This window comes from Syngnathoides biaculeatus, chromosome 5, assembly GCF_019802595.1.
Source record: "Syngnathoides biaculeatus isolate LvHL_M chromosome 5, ASM1980259v1, whole genome shotgun sequence".
In the NCBI taxonomy this organism is placed as follows: Eukaryota; Metazoa; Chordata; class Actinopteri; order Syngnathiformes; family Syngnathidae; genus Syngnathoides; species Syngnathoides biaculeatus.
Window position 1 is genome coordinate 23,768,344 of NC_084644.1, and position 19,071 is coordinate 23,787,414.

The window sequence follows — 19,071 nt, forward strand, 5'->3', positions numbered from 1 at the left end:
GAACCATTGACGAATAGATTCTTTTATACAGTCGAGGTATTTTAACGTAGAACTGACACACTCACTTCCGGTTGCCCAGTGCCTCACGGTATTTTGTTTCTCCAATTATTATTTATTGTAAGTGACATTTTACTAATATTAATTTTTTATTACAAACGTATTTTCGTGGTAGATGTTTTTATATCGTTTATCTCTGGCTTTATGGACAAGTGTGTCTGTTTGTCTGATCGAGGTACCTGCATCAGGCTTCTGCAGCTAAAACAATCAGATTAATACTATTCTGAATATTTACTGCTTAAAATGTAAATTTAGCATTGTAATAATGTGTATCAGTCCTGTAGTGTGAACAAACATGGTGAATGTCCTTGCACATATTTCATACGGACTATTAATACTTTCTTTTTCTTTATTTTTTAAATCTGATCTTCTCCAGGCTACCCGCATTTCTGACCTGCCGTCATGACCCTGTTTCATTTTGGGAATTGCTTTGCTCTGGCGTATTTCCCTTATTTTATAACATACAAGTGCAGTGGTCTGTAAGTGTCTCTTTTCTTTTAAATCTGCAACAATTGTTGATACAGCTATAGAACACTTTCCAGTTTCTCCAATTGAATTTGAAAGAAATTTGTTCCATCGGAAAGGCCTGTGAAAAAGTTGACATCAGATCTATTGAAAATATCTCGAGTAAAATGGAAATTACAAGCCTTTTTATATTAGCATTTGATACATTTAAACCTTTAAAAAAAAAAAGGTAGGGTCGAGCCTTTTGGACATTCCCCAGCTTGGTTGAACCCATAATTATTCTTGTTGGCAATCTTATTTGGCTTGACAATTTTTTGTTGTTGTTAATTTATAATTCCCACATCTCAAGATATTAAGAATTAGGATAAGACAAGGGTGAACAAACATTTTTGCCCCAAGATCTACTTTTCAATCAACCTTTTCAACCTTTACTTTTCAACCTCCTGTGAATTACTTACTGGGTGTGAGGTTAGAGGTTGGGGGCGGGTGCACAAAGAACGCATGCGCAAGAGTGTATTGTCACCGCGACAGCCGTGAAAAAAGCAAGACACATAAATAGTAGGCCATCTTGCTAGAATATGGCGTTATGTGCACATGTGCAGTGACTGACAGAGTTGTCAAACCGACTATCAGTCAATTGACATAATGGGCACACCTGAATCAAGCGATGGGACAGATGATAGGTTGAGATTTTTTCTTTTCGTCACGCAGTTGCGTGATGGACAAAAACTGCCATCACGATTGACTGGTTGATCGCGATCGCATTGAGCACCCCTGGCATAAGCGGTTCGGAAAGTCAATAGAATAGAATACGATTTATTGTCGTTATACCTCACATCGTACAATGAGATCGGAGAGCGTCTTCTGTGTCAGTGTATCCACAAGTGCAACGTAAAAATAATTGCATAAAAAGAAATAAAATTAGATATGTAAACTGGAATGCCTAAAATGTATTGCACAAGATGTTAAAATCAGATGGAATCGATGGATGAATGATGCGTAACTTGGTATATTTAGCCATTTCGAAATCTGTTTGATGGATTTTACTGCACGCACGCAACACTTCTGTATTTAGGGTGAGGTAGTAAGTTAACTTCTGGTGGCGAGGCAATGTATAGTGTTAACAGTGACAGCATACAACTCTTCAACATATACTCAGTTTGCTGTAATTATGTAAGGTTGTCATTAATGATATATTACCATTTTAATTCTGACAGATATTCTAGTATCATAGATGCAATCAAAGCATCCTTAGCTGAGAGAGACTCACAATACATGGGCACGCTCGTGTGTGTACTTGTATGGCTTTGAGACACTGAACTCTCCACACAACTTTGTTTGTAGAGCACTTTAAACAAGGTGCTATACCGCATATATTGAACAGGAATAGCACCGAGAGCCTTTATTACCATTGTATGAATGACACGCTCTCCGCTCATATTTATTTTTTCGTATGGACATTGAAGTGAATAATGTGTAATTTCCATAACAATATATATTTTTACAATGTATATAGGGATGTCAGTGGCACTTTAAGTAAACCAAGACATTTGAGGCAGCCAAACAGTTTTGGGATTACCCTTTTCCAACATGTCTATACACCAGTGCACAAAGCAAGCTCCGTAAAGACATGGATTAGAGGTTTTGGTACTAAGGAATTTGACTGACCTGGACAGAGTCCTGCCCTCCACCCAATAAAAGACCTTTGGGTTGATTTTGAATGAACAGTGAGCCAGGCCTTCACGTCCAACAACAGTTGAGAAACTGTTCCGATAAAGTCACTTCTAAACCTTGTTGAAAGACTTTGCAGAAGAGTTGACAATGTTATAGCTTTAAAGGGTAGATGGTCATATCAAATCATATGGATTTAGAATGAGATATCCCTTAAAATAAAAAGTGATTCAAGCCAGGTGAGTGAATGCTTTTGGCAATATTGTGGATTTGAATGATGTAACTTACCCACATTGAAACATGTTACTATTCATAATACCATTCGTTTCTTATTTTACATGCCACGTTTGTATTGTTTTTTAATTGAAGAGACAAAAAGCGTTGACTATTCATCTGAGTAATGTCAGAGCTTTGTGAGGGTGTACATAAACCTCTTAGTAGTATACATATGGTAGTACAGTGGGGCACAAAAGTATTTAGTCAGCCACCAACTGTGTAAATTCCCCACTTAAAAAGATGAGAGAGGCCTGTCATTTTCATCATAGGCATACCTTACCTATGGGACAGAATATGGGGGGGAAAAATCCAGAAAATCTCATCAACTGTGGGAGTAATTATTAGAAAATGGAAGGCATACAAGACCACAATGATAATCTTCAATCTGGGGCTTCTCACAAAATCTTACCTTGCGGGGTCGAAACGATCACAAGAACAATGAGCAAAAATGCCACCAGCACATGGGGTATCTAATGAATGACCTGCAGAGAGCTGGGACCAAAGTAACAAAGGCTACCAGCAGTAACACACTGCGCTGCCAGGGACTCAAATCTCCAGTGTCAAACATGTTGCTCCCCTGGTTATGCCAATGCATGTCCAGGCCTGCCTGAAGTTCGCTAGAGAGCATTTGGATGATCCAGAAGAGGATTGGCAGAATACCATCTCGTCAGATGAAACCAAAATAGAACGTCTTGATAAAAACTCCACTTGTTGTGTTTGTAGGGGAAAGAATGCCGAGTTCCATCCTAAGAGCACCATATCTACTGTGAAGCATATCAATCTTTGGGGTTCTTTTTTTTCCACAAAGGGACCGGGATGACTAATCTGTGTAAGGGAAAGAATAAATGGCGCCATGTATAGTGAGATTTTGAGTTAAAGCCTCCTTCCATCACCAAGGGCATTAAAGATAAAATGTGGTTGGGTCTTTTTCAGCATGACAATGATCCCAAACATATTGCCCAAGCAGCGAAGGTGTAGCTTCCTGAGAAGCATTTCAAGGTGTTGGAGTGGCTTAGTCAGTCTCCAATCTCAGCCCCATAGAAAATCTTTCAAGGTAGTTGAAAGTAGTTGTTTCCCAGCAACATTCATCCACCAAAACATCACTTCTTTAGAGGAGATCTGCATGGAGGATTGGGCCAAAAGTAGGTGAAATCCTTGTGAAGACTAACTTTTGTTATTGACCAAAACTTATTTTCCACCTTAGTTTGGATTTTTTTCTCCTTTTGTCTCTTATAGGTGATGAATGATGGATTTTATATGATGATGATGATAATTGAAATTCCTCCGATTAAAATTTGAGGCCTCTGTCATCCTTTTAAGTGGCAGAGCTTGCACAACTGGTGGCTGGCAATTTTTTTTTTACCCCCACTAAACTTCATTTAACAATCAATTTTAGGTTTTATATTAGTATTTTGCAGTTTTTTAAGGAAATGTTCAAACAAACTCTCCAAGTTTTTGTCTTTTAGTAATGAAATCTTCTTCCCCCTGTGCGTCTGAATGTTAGTTCTGAATACAATGCTTTCTGGAGGTGTGTCCAGGCTGGAGCGACTTACCTGTTTGTCCAGCTCTGCAAAGTGAGTGAGCTTTCAAGTTTGGCAATTGCCTTTAAGCTAAATGAGGACAATTTATAATGAACTTTCAGATATGGCTGAAAATGCTTGGATAACCATCCCTTCAGAACATGAGTAACCATGGTGTGACTTTTTAATTTTTTTTTCATGGTTTTATTTATGTTTTTGCCAGATGTTGTTCCTTGCGACCTTTTTTCCTACATGGGAAGGAGGAGCTGGAGTTTATGACTTTGTAGGGGTAAGTTTCTAAGTGGCATCACATTTACTTACGAAACACATCATTAGGTACTTTTGTACCACAGATGAGATTAAATTTTTGATGGAAAACCTGTTGGAGACGTTAAGTTACCAATATATGAGTGGAGGTTCTAGTGCTGCACTGGAACACAGAGGGATATTTCTATTACCTTTAGGTACATATATGTGGCAAAATATTAGATGCTGTACACCACTGGAAAAACTACAACCTCACAATAATTTGCACATTGTGTAAGGAATGTCTCTCTGTCAAAAGAGCATCATAATACAAGATTGTGTTTTATTTTGACTTTTTCTGATACAGCTCTCGGATTTGGTGAGAGTGTATGCATGCCTAAAGTTTTGGACAAGACTTATTCCTTTCTTCCTGCCATACTGTGTGTGTGTGTGTGTGTGTGTGTGTGTGTGTGTGTGTGTGTGTGGTGTGTGTGTGTGGTGTGTGTGTGTGTGTGTTGTATCAGGAATTCATGAAATCAACAGTGGATCTTGCAGACCTATTGGGCCTCCATCTTGTCATGTCACGTAATGCGGGCAAAGGAGAATACAAAATCATGGTGGCTGCAATGGGCTGGGCAACAGCAGAACTTGTAATGTCAAGGTAAGCATTGTCCTTTTTTTTTTCTTTTTTTTTTTTTTTTATTCGAAAAATTACCCTAACTTTAACCAAAAAGCCCTATTTCTTCTTCTTCAAAAAAGTGTTCATATCAAGCTTATCTGCTTGTGGCTCTGCAGATGTCTTCCTCTCTGGGTTGGGGCCAGAGGGATTGAGTTTGACTGGAAATATATCCAGATGAGCTTTGACTCCAATATTAGTTTGGTGAGTGTATGTCATTCTTTTTCCAATCCACTGGGGGGTCTCCTTTTCTCACATATTTTTGTTCACAGTAGCACTGGCAACACTCGAACTACCATTTTGTAATCTTAGCAACGTGTGAAAATATAGTTCTGCTCTGTGGTCAGAAGAGCAAATTGTCAAAATGTTATTTCTCTTCTCTCCCTCTTGACACAGGTCCATTATATTGCGATGGCAGCAGTAGTCTGGATGTTTACACGCTATGACCTTCCCAAGAGCTTCAGGCTCCCTGTGACTGTGCTGCTGGCACTCTGTGTCTACAAGTCATTCTTAATGGAGTAAGTACATCCTCAACACACTAATTATTGCATTTACGCTAAACACGAGCACAGAGAGCAGCAATATCTCACCATTCATTGGGATTTTCTGCAAAATGGGAAACCTGCATCACATGCAAATGCTAAAGCTGATGATCTTACACCAGATGTGATTTTTCCATTTATAGGCAAAATTCCGTATTTTTAAATTGCATAGATAAAAAATAAAATTTTGTTTTTCTGCAATATTCAACATCAATTACAGCCACAGGTTCAAATCTGTATGGAAGTATTCCTCAGTCTTCCCGACCAACCGATACTGCTATTTCTTCATCAGATGAGGATAAATCCGAGAAATCGGCGCTAGGCATAATGGTGTCCCGTGTAATCGAGCGTTTGGAATGGCACGTAACACGTCACATCCGCGTACGTAGGTCATGTGACTCGCGAAAATGGCAGCGCCCCTGAAAATTCATGATTGTCGATAAAAATCTTATCAAAACACTATTAAATGAGAGAGGATTTAATAACACATTGTCAAAATAGGGTACATATTACATGACCTATTGGTTACACTGTTCATGCAAAGCTCTGTATTTCCCCTTTAATATCGGATAACAAAAAACTTTTCGGATTAAATCGTAGTATAATCCAATATAAACAGACAAATATATGCAGTCCGTTCAAGACTCCACTCCAGCTCCTTATGAAGCATGCAGAGCCCAGTTGTGCACAGCAACAGGGTTTTCCAAGGCTGCAGTTATATTGACACACAAGAGTTACAGATACTTTTTAGTAAAGGATTTTGCTTGCATCGGCAAAAAATGTTAAGCAAGAGAGCAGAATAACAGCTGGAATTATAATCACCCATTGACTTTGGCTTCGTAGCATAATCTCGTGGGTTAAATTTTGGAGACCCTGACCTTGAAGGGCCCAGTAGCCAATGAAGCAACAGACTCTCTTAACAGCACAAGCAGACGGCGTAGCAAGCGGAGGCGTTGTGACCACAGGAGAATGGGCTAATGTCGGTGTGGATTGACACCTAAGATAAAAAAGCAAAATGTACAAATCTGTCAGTTTACATATTTTAAATAAGTGCTGGACAAATTGTCAAATTATATTTGTAACATTTTATTTTATAAATTACACTCTTAAATGTAAATTCCAAATGCTTCGGTGAGCCAAATGCAAGCTAATTTTGTATACAGTTATCCATACCTGATTGACAAAGTCTGTCTGAAGTATGGCGGCACGGTGAATCAACTGGCAAAGCGTTGGCCTCACAGTTCTGAGGTCCTGGGTTCAATCCCGGACCCGCCTGTGTGGAGTTTGCATGTTCTTCCCGTGCCTGTGTGGGTTTCCTCCAGGCACTCCGGTTTCCTCCCGCATTCCAAAAACATGCAACATTAATTGAACACTCTTAATTGTCCCTAGGTGTGATTATGAGTGTGACTATTTGTCTCAATGTGCCCTGTGATTGGGTGGCAACCAGTACAGGGTGTACCCCACCTCCTGCCCGTTGACAGCTGGGATAGGCCCGCGACCTTCATGAGGATAAGCGGCAAAGAAAATGGATGGATGGATGTCAGAAGTATTATTGGTATATTTTTTAGATTTGCTAAGATTGTATTTCAGTAGTAGTACGTGGTTATGTTAAAGTTAGACATAGTGGTCATTTGGCACTTAAAAGCAGTGGCTCCTGAATTGTTGTCACCACCCTGGGTCCCACAATTTTCTGTTGTTGCAAAGTCATGACACACTTTCATTTCTTGTCACTTTTTATACTATGCCCCATGTAGGAACATAGTACGCCTCTGTACTGTATTGAAAGAAGCGAATAGGAATATGTAATTTTTCACTATTGTCTGTGACTCACCCATAATTAGCCTGTTACCCACTTTTGGGGGGTCTTACCCACCAGTTGGAAATGACTGCTTTGAAGTATGGTTTTGTCGGATTCTTTTTTTTTTAAATTCAGTTTTAGTCTGTTCTTAGTTTAAGGTTAAGGTTTATGTGACCCAGTGGATTATAGCAAATGTCTGTTTTTCTCAGACCTACTGTTGCTGACCAATGTTACCCCTTTGAATAACATAATTTGATTGAAGCTGTTTCTAGCAATCCATATGACAAAATAAATAATAAAATTATATATGATTCTAGCTGACATCGTATGAGCTCAATATCAGTAATACCAATGTCAATGATCCTAATAATAGTAATCCCAATACTTGATATCGAAAGTAAAAAGCAGTTGTATCGGGAAATCCTGGTGTCCTGACATTTGGGCTTGTCAAGAATCTGACACCTCCTAGGCATGGTGCACAAGTAAAGATTTTTCAAATTGTAAAACGTTTTTTTTTTTATATATATATATCTGTAACAGACCCCACACCTAATAATTAAAAAAGGCATTTAACAGGTTTGGTCATTGTGTGTGGTGATCTTTGACAATGTCAACATAGAGCAACACATACATAAAGGTTCTGTTGACAATTTTTGATTGGAATATTTAAGATTGTCAGCTCTGACTCATTTCAGACTTGATAATTAGGACAAATCAATTCTTATCACATCTCAGACCAAAGGATAGACTGATAGGTTATTCTTCTAAAATGTAAAAGCATTTGGCATTTGATGTCCTTCTTTGGGAAGGTACAAAATTGAGACACAAAAAGCCCAATTGCCTTACTGTGTGTACTAGGCCTGATGCTTTATAGTACAACTCAGAGGTGAACCAAATTAAGCGCATGCACTGTGCTCGTCGGGGGTTTTATGAGCATCACCCTTGATGTTTTGGACTCTGGCAAGCAAGCATCTTGTTTTCACACCACATTTGACAATTATATAAGATAGCACTCATTGTCATTCAAACTGGGTGAATTAAGTATACAGTGTATTTCCAAACAAGGACAGAGGCAAAGTTGGGTTAGCAATGTTTTGGAACCAATGTCCAGGGGTCCTAACATTTTCTTGAAATGCGTCAATTCGTTGGAACGTTTTCCAGGCAAAAAAAGTGTTGACGTTGGGACAAAGTGCTTTCTAGACGTTTAAAATGATGGGGAAAAAATGATGTGCTGGCCACAGATATTAATTTATGAAGGACATGTTACACCCTTGTCCAAAGTCACTGACTCATAATGAGAACTGAGTAAAAATTAGAATTCATGGTGAAATTTGTATTCATTTGAACAGCAATATAACTCATTCAGTATACAGTATAGGCCCACTGCGATTCTTTAGTAACCGTTTTATTGTTACAACATAACATTAATGGCATTTTGTCAGTTTTTGTGATCTTGGCCTCCCTGTGGGACAGCTGACTTATGGCCTCGAACAGTTTCATTTTCGTGGTGCAGTCCTTTCCATGCAGTCGGTCCTTGATAATTGCCCACAGATTTTCTCTTTGATTGACATCTGGGTTCTGAGTTTCCAGGCTAACCTAAAACAGCTATCTTTATCAATGAAAAATTTTGTCACAATTATTGTAGACGTTGCAGGAGTGGAGATCCTGTTGAAATATTCCTGAACCATCAGGGAACCTCTTCTTCATTTCTGGCTTTATTCACTAGAACTTCCAAATACTCCTCAGAATGCATCATTGCTTTCAGCTGGATGCAGTGGACCGACTCCATGGTAACTGAAACAGCCCAGAACATCATCTTGATAATGCGACTCACAGATGACTGAGGAGCTCCCACCAACTGGGATATTTTCCACTGTCACACATGACAGTGTTTTTGTAACATGATAATCTTTGTCTTTTTTTTGGGGGGGGTGTAATATCCAGTAGAGTTAGGTGTTCCTCGACGTGATCACACAACTATGGGCAGGCAAATAGTTGTGAGCGGTGAATAATGCAACACCAATAGGGATGATGTAATGTCCCAAAACTATGCCAGTTTTGTAACATGTAAGGTTTTTCTTAGCATATCTGGCAAAATAAGTCACCAGAGGCATGAATACATATCGTAATTAACTTTGAATTGTGATTGTTTTTGATAATAGGTCGAGAGAAATATAAAAACACAAAAATTGCATGGTTAATTTGGTGTAACCCCTACTGGGATCTTAAAAATGCTGCTAAGCAATACATATTAAACAATCTCAAGATAAGTCTTTATAATTAGAATTTGGGGGATGTTATGAAGACTGAATGTGGTGACACCATTTTTATCAAAAATAGGATACTGGTATAATATGATGGCTCAGCTGGTTGGGTCAGTACATTTTATTTTCCATGCAAATTGTACATAAAGCTGTAATACACGTTGTATTTTGATCCTTAAAAATCTTTCAGTAAATTTTTATCCTTAAAAATAATCTCAATCCTTAAATGCCCCATTGAAAGGTATTAGAAATGGCACAAACCTGAAAATTATTATGTTTTGGGTGGAAAGCTTTATCAATTTTGGAAATTATAAAAATCCAAAATGTCAAAATATTTTGACACAAGATTTTGCTAAGTTGTAGCAGCCATGTTTAACGAATGGAGGTCTCAATTCTGATTGGAATGGACTTAGAAGGGCATTCATTAGCTAATTGCAGGTAACTTGTAAGATGAATTCTGTGTTAAATGGCCTCCAAACACCATATATCTGAGAACTTGTTTTTCCCCGCCTGTGTATGTGCAGGTTGTTCATCCAAGCCTTCCATCTGGGCAGCTGGACCGTGTTGTTGGTGAAAGCTATGCTGACTGGTGCCATCTCGCTCTGCTCACTTTTTCTCTTTGTCACACTGGTGCACAGTAACTAAGTCCAAGAAAACCTGTATTGACAGGTCTTACATGTAAACCACCAATTTGTAATCAAACCAATTCAATCCTGCCCCTCCACCCCCCCCCCTTTTTTTTTTTTTTTACCCACCTCCCCATTGCTGATTTGGTGAACCTGCAATGGGGGCTTATTCTTATGTTCTAGATGCAATTGACATCAGAATCCCATCTTTATTATGTCGACTGAAACGCTTGAGGTTTTGTGAAAGGGTGAATTTTGTATTCTGGTCACATATTAAGCCATCATGAGTAACATTTATGTTCTGCCTTTTTATATAATAGATTAACATTACATTTTGATCATGTATGTTTGGAAAATGGATGGATTTTCTATGTGGGCACTAAAAATGTAATCTTATTTATATACAATATTTTTTAGAAATGGAGGTCATGATCTATGAATTGAAAATAATCCTCGAGCAACCTATTTATTTTTGATCAATGTTCAAAGCATTTTTTGTGTATATGATCAATACACTCAAAATGTTGTAAATTTAGGAGAGCCATTACCTGATAATTTAGCTAAAAATACTACAGGACAAATTCAAACCTGTAACCCATAATGTAAAAAATGTCTTTGTATGGGGAGAAACTACATGGAATACAGTTTTTAGAAAAAAAAATAATTAATGTTCTTCCTCAATTCTGGATTAAAGACACAATCTTTCCCTTGGCATGGCTACTTACACCTAAAGTCTTTTTGGCTAGTTGGAGGATTTCCCAAGATGACGTTCCTACAAAAAATGAATAAAGATTAACTTGTTTTCATTGTCTTATTGTGATTGATTAGATTGTTGAGTTTTGGGGATTTTGTTTTTCTTGGTTGTTCATTTTTATTTGTCCTGGTCAAGGGTGGTTCGAGCCTACGCTTAGTTGTGCCAGGTGTGAGCATTTTCTTCCCCTTAAAATACAATTATAGTATCTCTAAGCGACTATTATTTTTATTTATCCCCCCTCATCGATTGTTGAAGCGTTCACGGCGGATAATCGTACTTGTTAAACCTGTTTAATACCTACGCTACATACGATTGCAAATTCTTGCACATGCACAATTTTTTAACATTTTAACAGAATTTTTAAATCTGCTGTCTTATCTGGCCACATCATCGGGTCCATCTGTAAAATCTTAGTGACAATAATTTAGAGGAGATTGTATTGTACCCAATTCTAATCAGCCCGGTTCTCTTTAGAGTGTAAACTCATATCTTGCAACAGTACTGTATCATCCCTGATCCTTGTATTCAGTGAGTGAGCTGAAGTATTATACAATGATTACTAAAATAAAACTATTCGACCTCTGGTCTGTCAAATGATAGCCTAGTTCCCACAAGTATATTGTTACACTTTTCTGAGGGAGGAAGAAGGTGCAAAGAGGATAACTGACGCAAAAGTACTACAACAAACAATGGAAGAATGGCACCTATGCCCTGCATATTTAGTTTCATTCTAAACAACAGGAAATAAGAGTGGTGGTTTGGGTATCTCGTTTTGATCATAACAACTATGCATTAAATTACCCCTTTTTGCCCAACATACATTATTAATACTCAAATTAATTGTGATTTTTCCACTGTGTTTGTAGTTTACCCATGAGTGATGATAGGACTTCCATTTTGTGGATTTATTGAACAATGGAGAAGTAGACAATTACTGAAGAATGTGGTGCTTGTGAAATCAATCAAACTACGAATTGTACATCTCTGTCTTCTGCAAACTGCATGTCATTTTGTCCCCCCCCTCCCCACCCCGTTCAACCTCTTCGCACGTGCTTCAGGGGCCCCAAAGAGTTTACATTTTGAGTAGGCCTCAATACTCATGGCTGTTTGCTAATACGCACATAGACATTGCTTTCTCTGTTGATACACTGTGGCTTGTGTATTTAAAAATCATGGATCCTGGGAAATTTGAAGGGGCTGACGAATGCACATTCCACTTGGAATTGAACAAGTGTGACCCTGCTAGTAGAGGCTATTGGATTTTACTGAACGAAGGCCTTAAATATCTTTTAAACACTCCATGAATGGTTTACCAGAGTACTGTTTTAAATATCCTGAAGAATTACATGAATGTGGAAATCCAGTCCAATAATATTACTTCGACAGATGGTGCCTTTCCGTGAAGACCAGGGAAAGTTGGAAGCAACAAGCTCAGTGTTGTCAGACACAATGTACCCCTGCAAAATCAACGGTTGGCAGTAAAGAGAAAAATATATGGGGGAAAAGTGGCTCAGGCCTGTCAGCTCAAGTAGGAGGAACTTCATTCATAAGGGCACAAACTGCGAACCAGACGCCCTCAAAGAGTGAGGTGTGACATGTGGACTACCAGTCCTCCTGTAGTTCTCCAGTCAGCATGTCCTGGCCCAGCTACATCAAGTACCACGGGCTGGCCCTGCCACCCGGAGCACACTCTCAGGAGAGCTTGGAATATGCCAAAAACTTTGCTGTAGAGGACACCGATGTCTTTGCTGTGACATATCCCAAATCAGGTACTTTGCTGTTTGTTCTAACATTTATTCACTTTCACTTGTGAGTTGAAGTCTGACGAACATGAAACAATCCTTTGAGAATCTGCGACTTCACAATGAAAGTTATAGTCAAAATTGGGTGCCATGTCGGCACTTGTGTGTACAGGTTCAGTGAGTTAAAGGCAATAGTGGCATACAGTAGTCCAGTTTGGGGAAAACGTCCGATTCAGTCTGGAAGTGCATTTCAACATTTGCACTATTTGACAGCACTTCATTCTCTGATCTTCCTCACTTTCGCAATATTGCATTTTAACTATTAAAATTGTTTTTCACGATGGCTACTGATTTAAATGTGAGAATCGTACTTCAGTATTATGAGGATATAATTCTGTCTGCAAAGAATTTAGATTGGCTTCTCTTCTGGCGTGTATTTGGGTGATGTGGCTTTTGACCGTTATCATCAAGTCTTTCGCGTTCTGGAACGTACTTTGAATTTCAGTGGCAGGTGAACTTGTTTTTTTCTGTGGTAGGTAGGCTCTACGCACTACAAAAATATAACTCGCTCAGTTTAGCGTATTTTGTTCATTTATTTTTCATGTAAAGTGTTGGCAAATGACAATCCACTGGTCCCGTTGAAGTTGGGAACTGGTGTGCTTACTTCCAGTACCCTCGGAAATGTGCCCATTTCCAATCTGGCTTCATCTTTTCGTGTCCTTATGGACATTGGGTGGTGTTATCAACTTTTGACTCTTTCCAGAAGCAGCGGTGAATAGGACAACTTGGATGCCGTCTCGTGTATCTTTCTGGTTACTCCGACTTCTTACATTCTGGTGACATATTCCCGTTTTGATGAACGTCTCAGCGGATACGCCTCGCTCTTCCCTCGATAGCTTGGAGCACAAACACGATGCTTACAGAGGATCTTTATTTTATGTACCTTGGACTTATGTTGCCAAAAGAAACCCATTCCCAAGAAAGCCTGACATTTTTTGCACAGGACTTCACGTTCAAAGACGATGACGTAATTGCAGTCACGTACCCAAAGTCAGGTCAGTGTTGTTGCCACAGCAGTGTTAACTCCGGTGGTCCTAATGTCGCCTACGATTATTTTATCACAGCGATTGCGAAGATATTTGCTGATATGGAAGTACATGCAAGTTTTTATCAGCTACCAGCGACACCAAATAGATTTGATCAGTTATATAGTATAGTAAAGTATACGACTGAGAGAGAGAGAGAGAGAGAGAGAAAGGGAGAGAGAGAATAAAACAAGCTTAGCAATAAGTTCCACTATCAAAATCTCGTTTCAAATAGGATGTAACTGTGTGGAAACATTACAATTTTGTGGAGACAATGCAATAAAATCATGGAATCTAATTAATCTTGACTTTACTTCATTCAAAAGAATAATAGCAATACATTTAACGTGGATCCAGAAACGTGCAATATGTCAACTCGTACCAAGAAAAGCTTGAGCTGAACTAGACAGGTAGCCAATTATTTGTGTTGTGTAGGGAATTGCCAACAAAAGGTGTGGTTATGAGAGTGAGTTACTTTTCGTGAATGTCGAAATTCCATCCATCCATTTTCTGAGCTGCTTATCCTCACGAGGGTCGGAGTGCAGGCAGCCCACCTATCTGAAATGTACACCCTGAACTGGTTGCCAGCCAATCGCAGGGCACATGGAGACAGACAACAGTGGCACTCACAAGCAATTTCGAGTGTCCAATTATGTTGCATGTTTTGGGGGGATGTGGGAGGAAACCGGAGTGCCCGGAGAAAACACGCAGGCACGGGGAGCGCATGCAAACTCCACTTCACATGGGCAGGGCCGGGATTTGAACCCCAGAGCTGTGAGACCAACGATCTATCCAGATGCATTATTGTGCCACCTTGAAACAAACGACTAGAGTAAAATTGTGAAAAGCACTTTTTACAAAAGTTTTCATTTTGTACATTCTGAGTAAAAAACGAGCTTTGCGTACCAACAGTGTTTATCCAGTAATCTAAACTGCTCTCATTTGCAGGTACAATCTGGATGCAAGAAATCCTCCCTCTGGTGCTGAGTGGGGGGGATTTGACACCCATTCAAAGCATACCGAACTGGGATAGGGTTCCCTGGCTGGAGGAGAAAAGATTAAAACTAGTTGTGGATCAATTGCCTTCTCCACGAGCGCTGGTCACTCATTTTCCTTACCAACTCATGCCACCATCCTTCTTCACTTCAAAAGCCAAGGTTGATTCTGCTTCCAAAAACGAAACTCGATCTCTCTTTAGAAAATGCAAAGTCATCCTGCATTGAATTCATTTTCTCTCCATCCCTCAGGTGATCTATGTAATGAGGAACCCAAAGGATGTCCTTGTGTCTTCCTATTACTTCCACCAAATGGCAACTTTCCTTGAAGACCCTGGAACCTGGGATGAATTTATTGACAAATTCCTCAAAGGCAGAGGTTTTAGTTTTTAAAAAAATTCTTTTTTGGGGCAAGCGGGCTAAAGAGTGGCTAATTTAGTCGAGAAAGAATGCAGTGCAGTATCTCCAAAAACTGATTTCAAATGATTGATTTATTAATGGATTGTCCAATCATGTGACTGAGACATTTTAACGAAACTGCCATAATGACTAAGCAAAAATACAGCAGTGTGGTCAGTATGTTGCTAAAAAATGAGGCACAAGTTTTATTATTATTATTATTATGTATGTAAAATTATGCACAGTTGGAACATTAACACTGTGCTTAAATGGAGAAAATAAAAATGTACTTAGTGATTCAATTCAAATGGATTGCACATTTAAATAAAAATTGTACCGAATAAATGAAAAAAAAACATTCCTAAATTATTATACTATGATGGAATGTATTATACCTCAATACCACTGAATTGTACTTAACAAAAGTACTAAACTGTGAATAAAAACCAAACAATGAAAAAGTTCAACCGGATATGGCGGAACGGTGGAGCAGCTGTAAGACGTTGGCCTCACAGTTCTAAGAACGCGGGTTTGTTCCCGGCCCCGCCTGTGTGGAGTTATCATGATCTCCCCGTGCCAGCGTGGGTCTTCTCCGGGCAGTCCGGTTTCCTCCCACATTCCCAAAATATGCAACATTAAATGGACACTCTAAATTGCCCCTAGGTGTAATTGTGAGTGCGGCTGTTTGTCTCTGTGTGCCCTGCGATTAGCTGGCAACCAGTTCACGGTGTACCCTGTCTCCTGCCCGTTGTGAGGATAAGCGACTATGAAAATGGATGGATGGATGAACCCATAACATGTAGTGTGATCATTTGGATTCTTTCGGGTGCCACTAGAGGGAGCCCTTATCATACAACACTTTGAAAACCACTGCTTTATGCTGTTGCTTTTTTTTTTAACATAACTCTTGTCCATGTCACTCTCATAGTACACCAATTACTGCATTACTCACAAAAAAAAAATAAAAACAAATGACACGGCACGGTGGCGTTCACTGAGTAGGTAATATCTTTTACAAAGACCAACATTTCTCTTCTCCACCCCCCCAGATATGAAAATTATTTTAAAATTATAATTAATACTTTTGTACTGATGTGTATGTTTGTATTATACATAAAATATAATATCATTTGTAATATTTTTTTGCAGTGATGTTTGGGAAATGGACTGACCATGTCAAGAGCTGGAGGAACACACAGCTGGGAGACAGAATCATGTATATCACATATGAGGAAATGATTCAGGTAAAAAAAAAAAAAAAAAAAGGCCTTTGGAGTTTTTGCATAATCCTATGCTGCACACACTGAGAAATGCTCATACTTTGTAGGACCTTCCTGCAGCTGTGCGCCTTATTTCCAATTTCCTGGGGAAGAACCTGAGTGACCAAATCATTGAGAAAATAGCCCACCACTCTTCTTTCAAGTCCATGCAGGCCAATATCATGTCCAACTTCAGTTTGGTCCCCAAAATATACATGGACTCTGACAAGTCTCAGTTCCTGAGGAAAGGTGAGGCAGCACTTGTCGTTTGTCTGGTTACAGCTGGTCATTTACGCAGTGTATATATATATATATATATATATATATATATATATATACTGTATGTATATGGCTGAAGAAAATATCATTAGGCTTGAACTAATGTTCATTGTTATCGAAATTTATGTTAATTTTTACTGTGTTAAGCAGTTAATATTAGTGGCTAACCAACCAAATAGTAGCTATCACTTTACCGTAATAGGAGTCACTGATGGTGGAGTGGTACACATGCCTGACTTTGGTACAGGCAGCAAGTGATCTATTCCTGCTCAGTGATGGTGTCGATATGTGTCCTGTGAATGACTGGTGACCAGTTCAGGGTGTAGTCTGCCTTTAGCCAAATTTTAGTTTAGATAGGGTCCGACACACCTGCAACCCCTATGAGGATAATTGGCTTGGAAAATGGAATGGGAAAAAACGTTGACCATAATGACTGCCCTTGTTTTTGAGAAATTAACAAAGCTTAGAAATAAATCGCGATTTTGACGATTAAGTTTCTATATTATGACTAATCGAATAATCGTGCCAGACTAATCTACACAAACAGACCCAATGCAAGAAGCAACTGTTTGCAAATCTTTTGCATATTTTGCCCGACCGGATTTCTTTCTGTTTTGTGTGTGTATGTGTTAGGTGTTGTTGGAGATTGGAAACAACATTTTACCTCAGAGCAACTGGTCCACTTCTCCTCTGTCATTTCCAAGGAGCTGGAGGGCGACAACTTCACTCTGCCGTGGAGCTTGGATGCCACAGTAGATGTCGCGAATGTGGATGCACAAGTTGAAATGTGACAGATGAAGATTCAGAGTTAGGTTATGTAATACTCCAATATTACACTCAAGACTTACTGTAAACCCCTTTTCCTCTGTTGACTAATCTAGTCAGCATTGTACCCACTACCTGACCTCAGTACAATATTGGGATGTATAGTATGCAGGTTTAGTGATTCACATGGGCCATGGGAGGCTTCATTTTCAATATAGTCATTGTACACTGACTGGATTCTTTATTCGGTGCACCTGCACGGTGTAAGGAGATCCAATACAAGATCCATTCAGTGGAACCTTGATAAAACATGTGTGTCAGTTCCAGAATTGGCTGTCGTTTACTGTCGAGAGTGAGGCATTGACGTTGCGGCCATGTGACCACGGTAAAGCTGTTTTCTTCTGTACATACTATACAGCAGAGAGAGAGGGCATCATGCCTTCAGCGTTAACTGTGAAAAGTACAAAATGTGTCTTTGGACGTGGAAAGAAACAATTTATGGGAAAGTAACAGTTTTTTATTATTTAAAAAAACGTCAAGCCGTTTGCTTTGCCCAATTGATTTGGAACTAGGAACCACATTATTTCCCCACGGCTCATGAAAGTGACTTATCTATGTCAACGATATCACCATGATAAAGTGCACCAAGCATGGTAGGTAAGTTTGGATAAAATTTGAAACTCCCAAACATTTTAAAGCTCATTTTTAATATAATTATTTACGATAGCTGTGTACTGTACCGGACGTTTTAGGCCATGAAGAAAATCTGTCAAACAATTATTTTGTTCTGTAGAGTAGTATGTGTGCAAATGGCAGGAAAAAAAAAAGTGATTCAAAGTAAAGCACACTCGGGAGTGAGTATCGAACAACCCTCGCCCCTATTAGTCCGTTCTATCAAGTTTCTACATTATATTAAAATAACTATGGCCATCCATTTATGACTTTACATCATGTATACGTACTGCTAGACTAACAAGCATAATTCTTAGAATCACTGCCTATGTTTTGAACCTCACGAATATATTTTGTTTCTTTGCTTACATGATTTTGAAGTGCATTACTTACTGCAATCATTTTATTTTCAATCAGTACTTTCTTGCCTTATTTGCCTATTTACAAAAGGGATCATCAAATGCTTGTAATTTCATTTTCCATTTACCTTTTAGGGTACGTAGTGTCCTAAAATAAATTCCCATTTTTCTCAAGATTGCTTTGCTAGTAGATTTGTTGCAGGCTAATGCTTTTTGGAATGTTTAAGCATTCCTTTGATTTATAGAAATGTTTTTGGAACTCATTGATTGAACATTTTCTTTAGCACCACAGTCATATATTCCAAAGTGACACAATAAATCAATAAAAAAACAAAAAAACAAACAAGACTTGAACTTATTTACTACAAACCCTTTGTGGATATTGTCACGTGTTACCCTTTAATTTAACAACATTGCGTTCATCTGCTGAAATGTAGTCATGTAGAAATATAGTCAGACATGCTGAGAAGTTGTCGCATTTGCCGATATAACCGATAGGCTGTAGTAGATTGTTATTGTCAAGAGCTCAGATGACACCACACACGCACACACACACACGCACACACACATGCAGAATATCAATACACAGTATTCTTCTGGTATACTGTATTGTATGAGAAA

General features: G+C 38.8%; 2 protein-coding genes across 3 annotated transcripts; both read left to right on the plus strand.

Annotated features, from left to right (window-relative positions):
- tmem147 (transmembrane protein 147) lies at nt 1–10,950 on the plus strand. 2 transcript variants are annotated; one of them, XM_061819232.1, is made up of 8 exons: nt 1–117; nt 434–536; nt 3,974–4,043; nt 4,213–4,278; nt 4,760–4,896; nt 5,031–5,115; nt 5,308–5,429; nt 10,040–10,950. In XM_061819232.1, exons 2-8 carry the CDS (start codon nt 460–462, stop codon nt 10,158–10,160), a joined length of 678 nt encoding a protein of 225 aa, XP_061675216.1. In that variant the 5' UTR covers nt 1–117; nt 434–459; the 3' UTR covers nt 10,161–10,950. The 2 variants fall into 2 exon arrangements, with proteins under 2 accessions (XP_061675216.1, XP_061675218.1); XM_061819234.1 differs by having other exon boundaries at nt 34–88.
- Nucleotides 10,951–13,519: 2,569 nt separating this feature from the next.
- sult2st3 (sulfotransferase family 2, cytosolic sulfotransferase 3) lies at nt 13,520–18,782 on the plus strand. Its single transcript, XM_061820007.1, has 6 exons — nt 13,520–13,692; nt 14,671–14,879; nt 14,970–15,096; nt 16,266–16,360; nt 16,444–16,624; nt 17,288–18,782. The coding sequence occupies exons 1-6, from the start codon at nt 13,551–13,553 to the stop codon at nt 17,443–17,445; spliced, it is 912 nt and encodes a 303-aa protein (XP_061675991.1). The 5' UTR covers nt 13,520–13,550; the 3' UTR covers nt 17,446–18,782.
- Nucleotides 18,783–19,071: the final 289 nt, after the last annotated feature.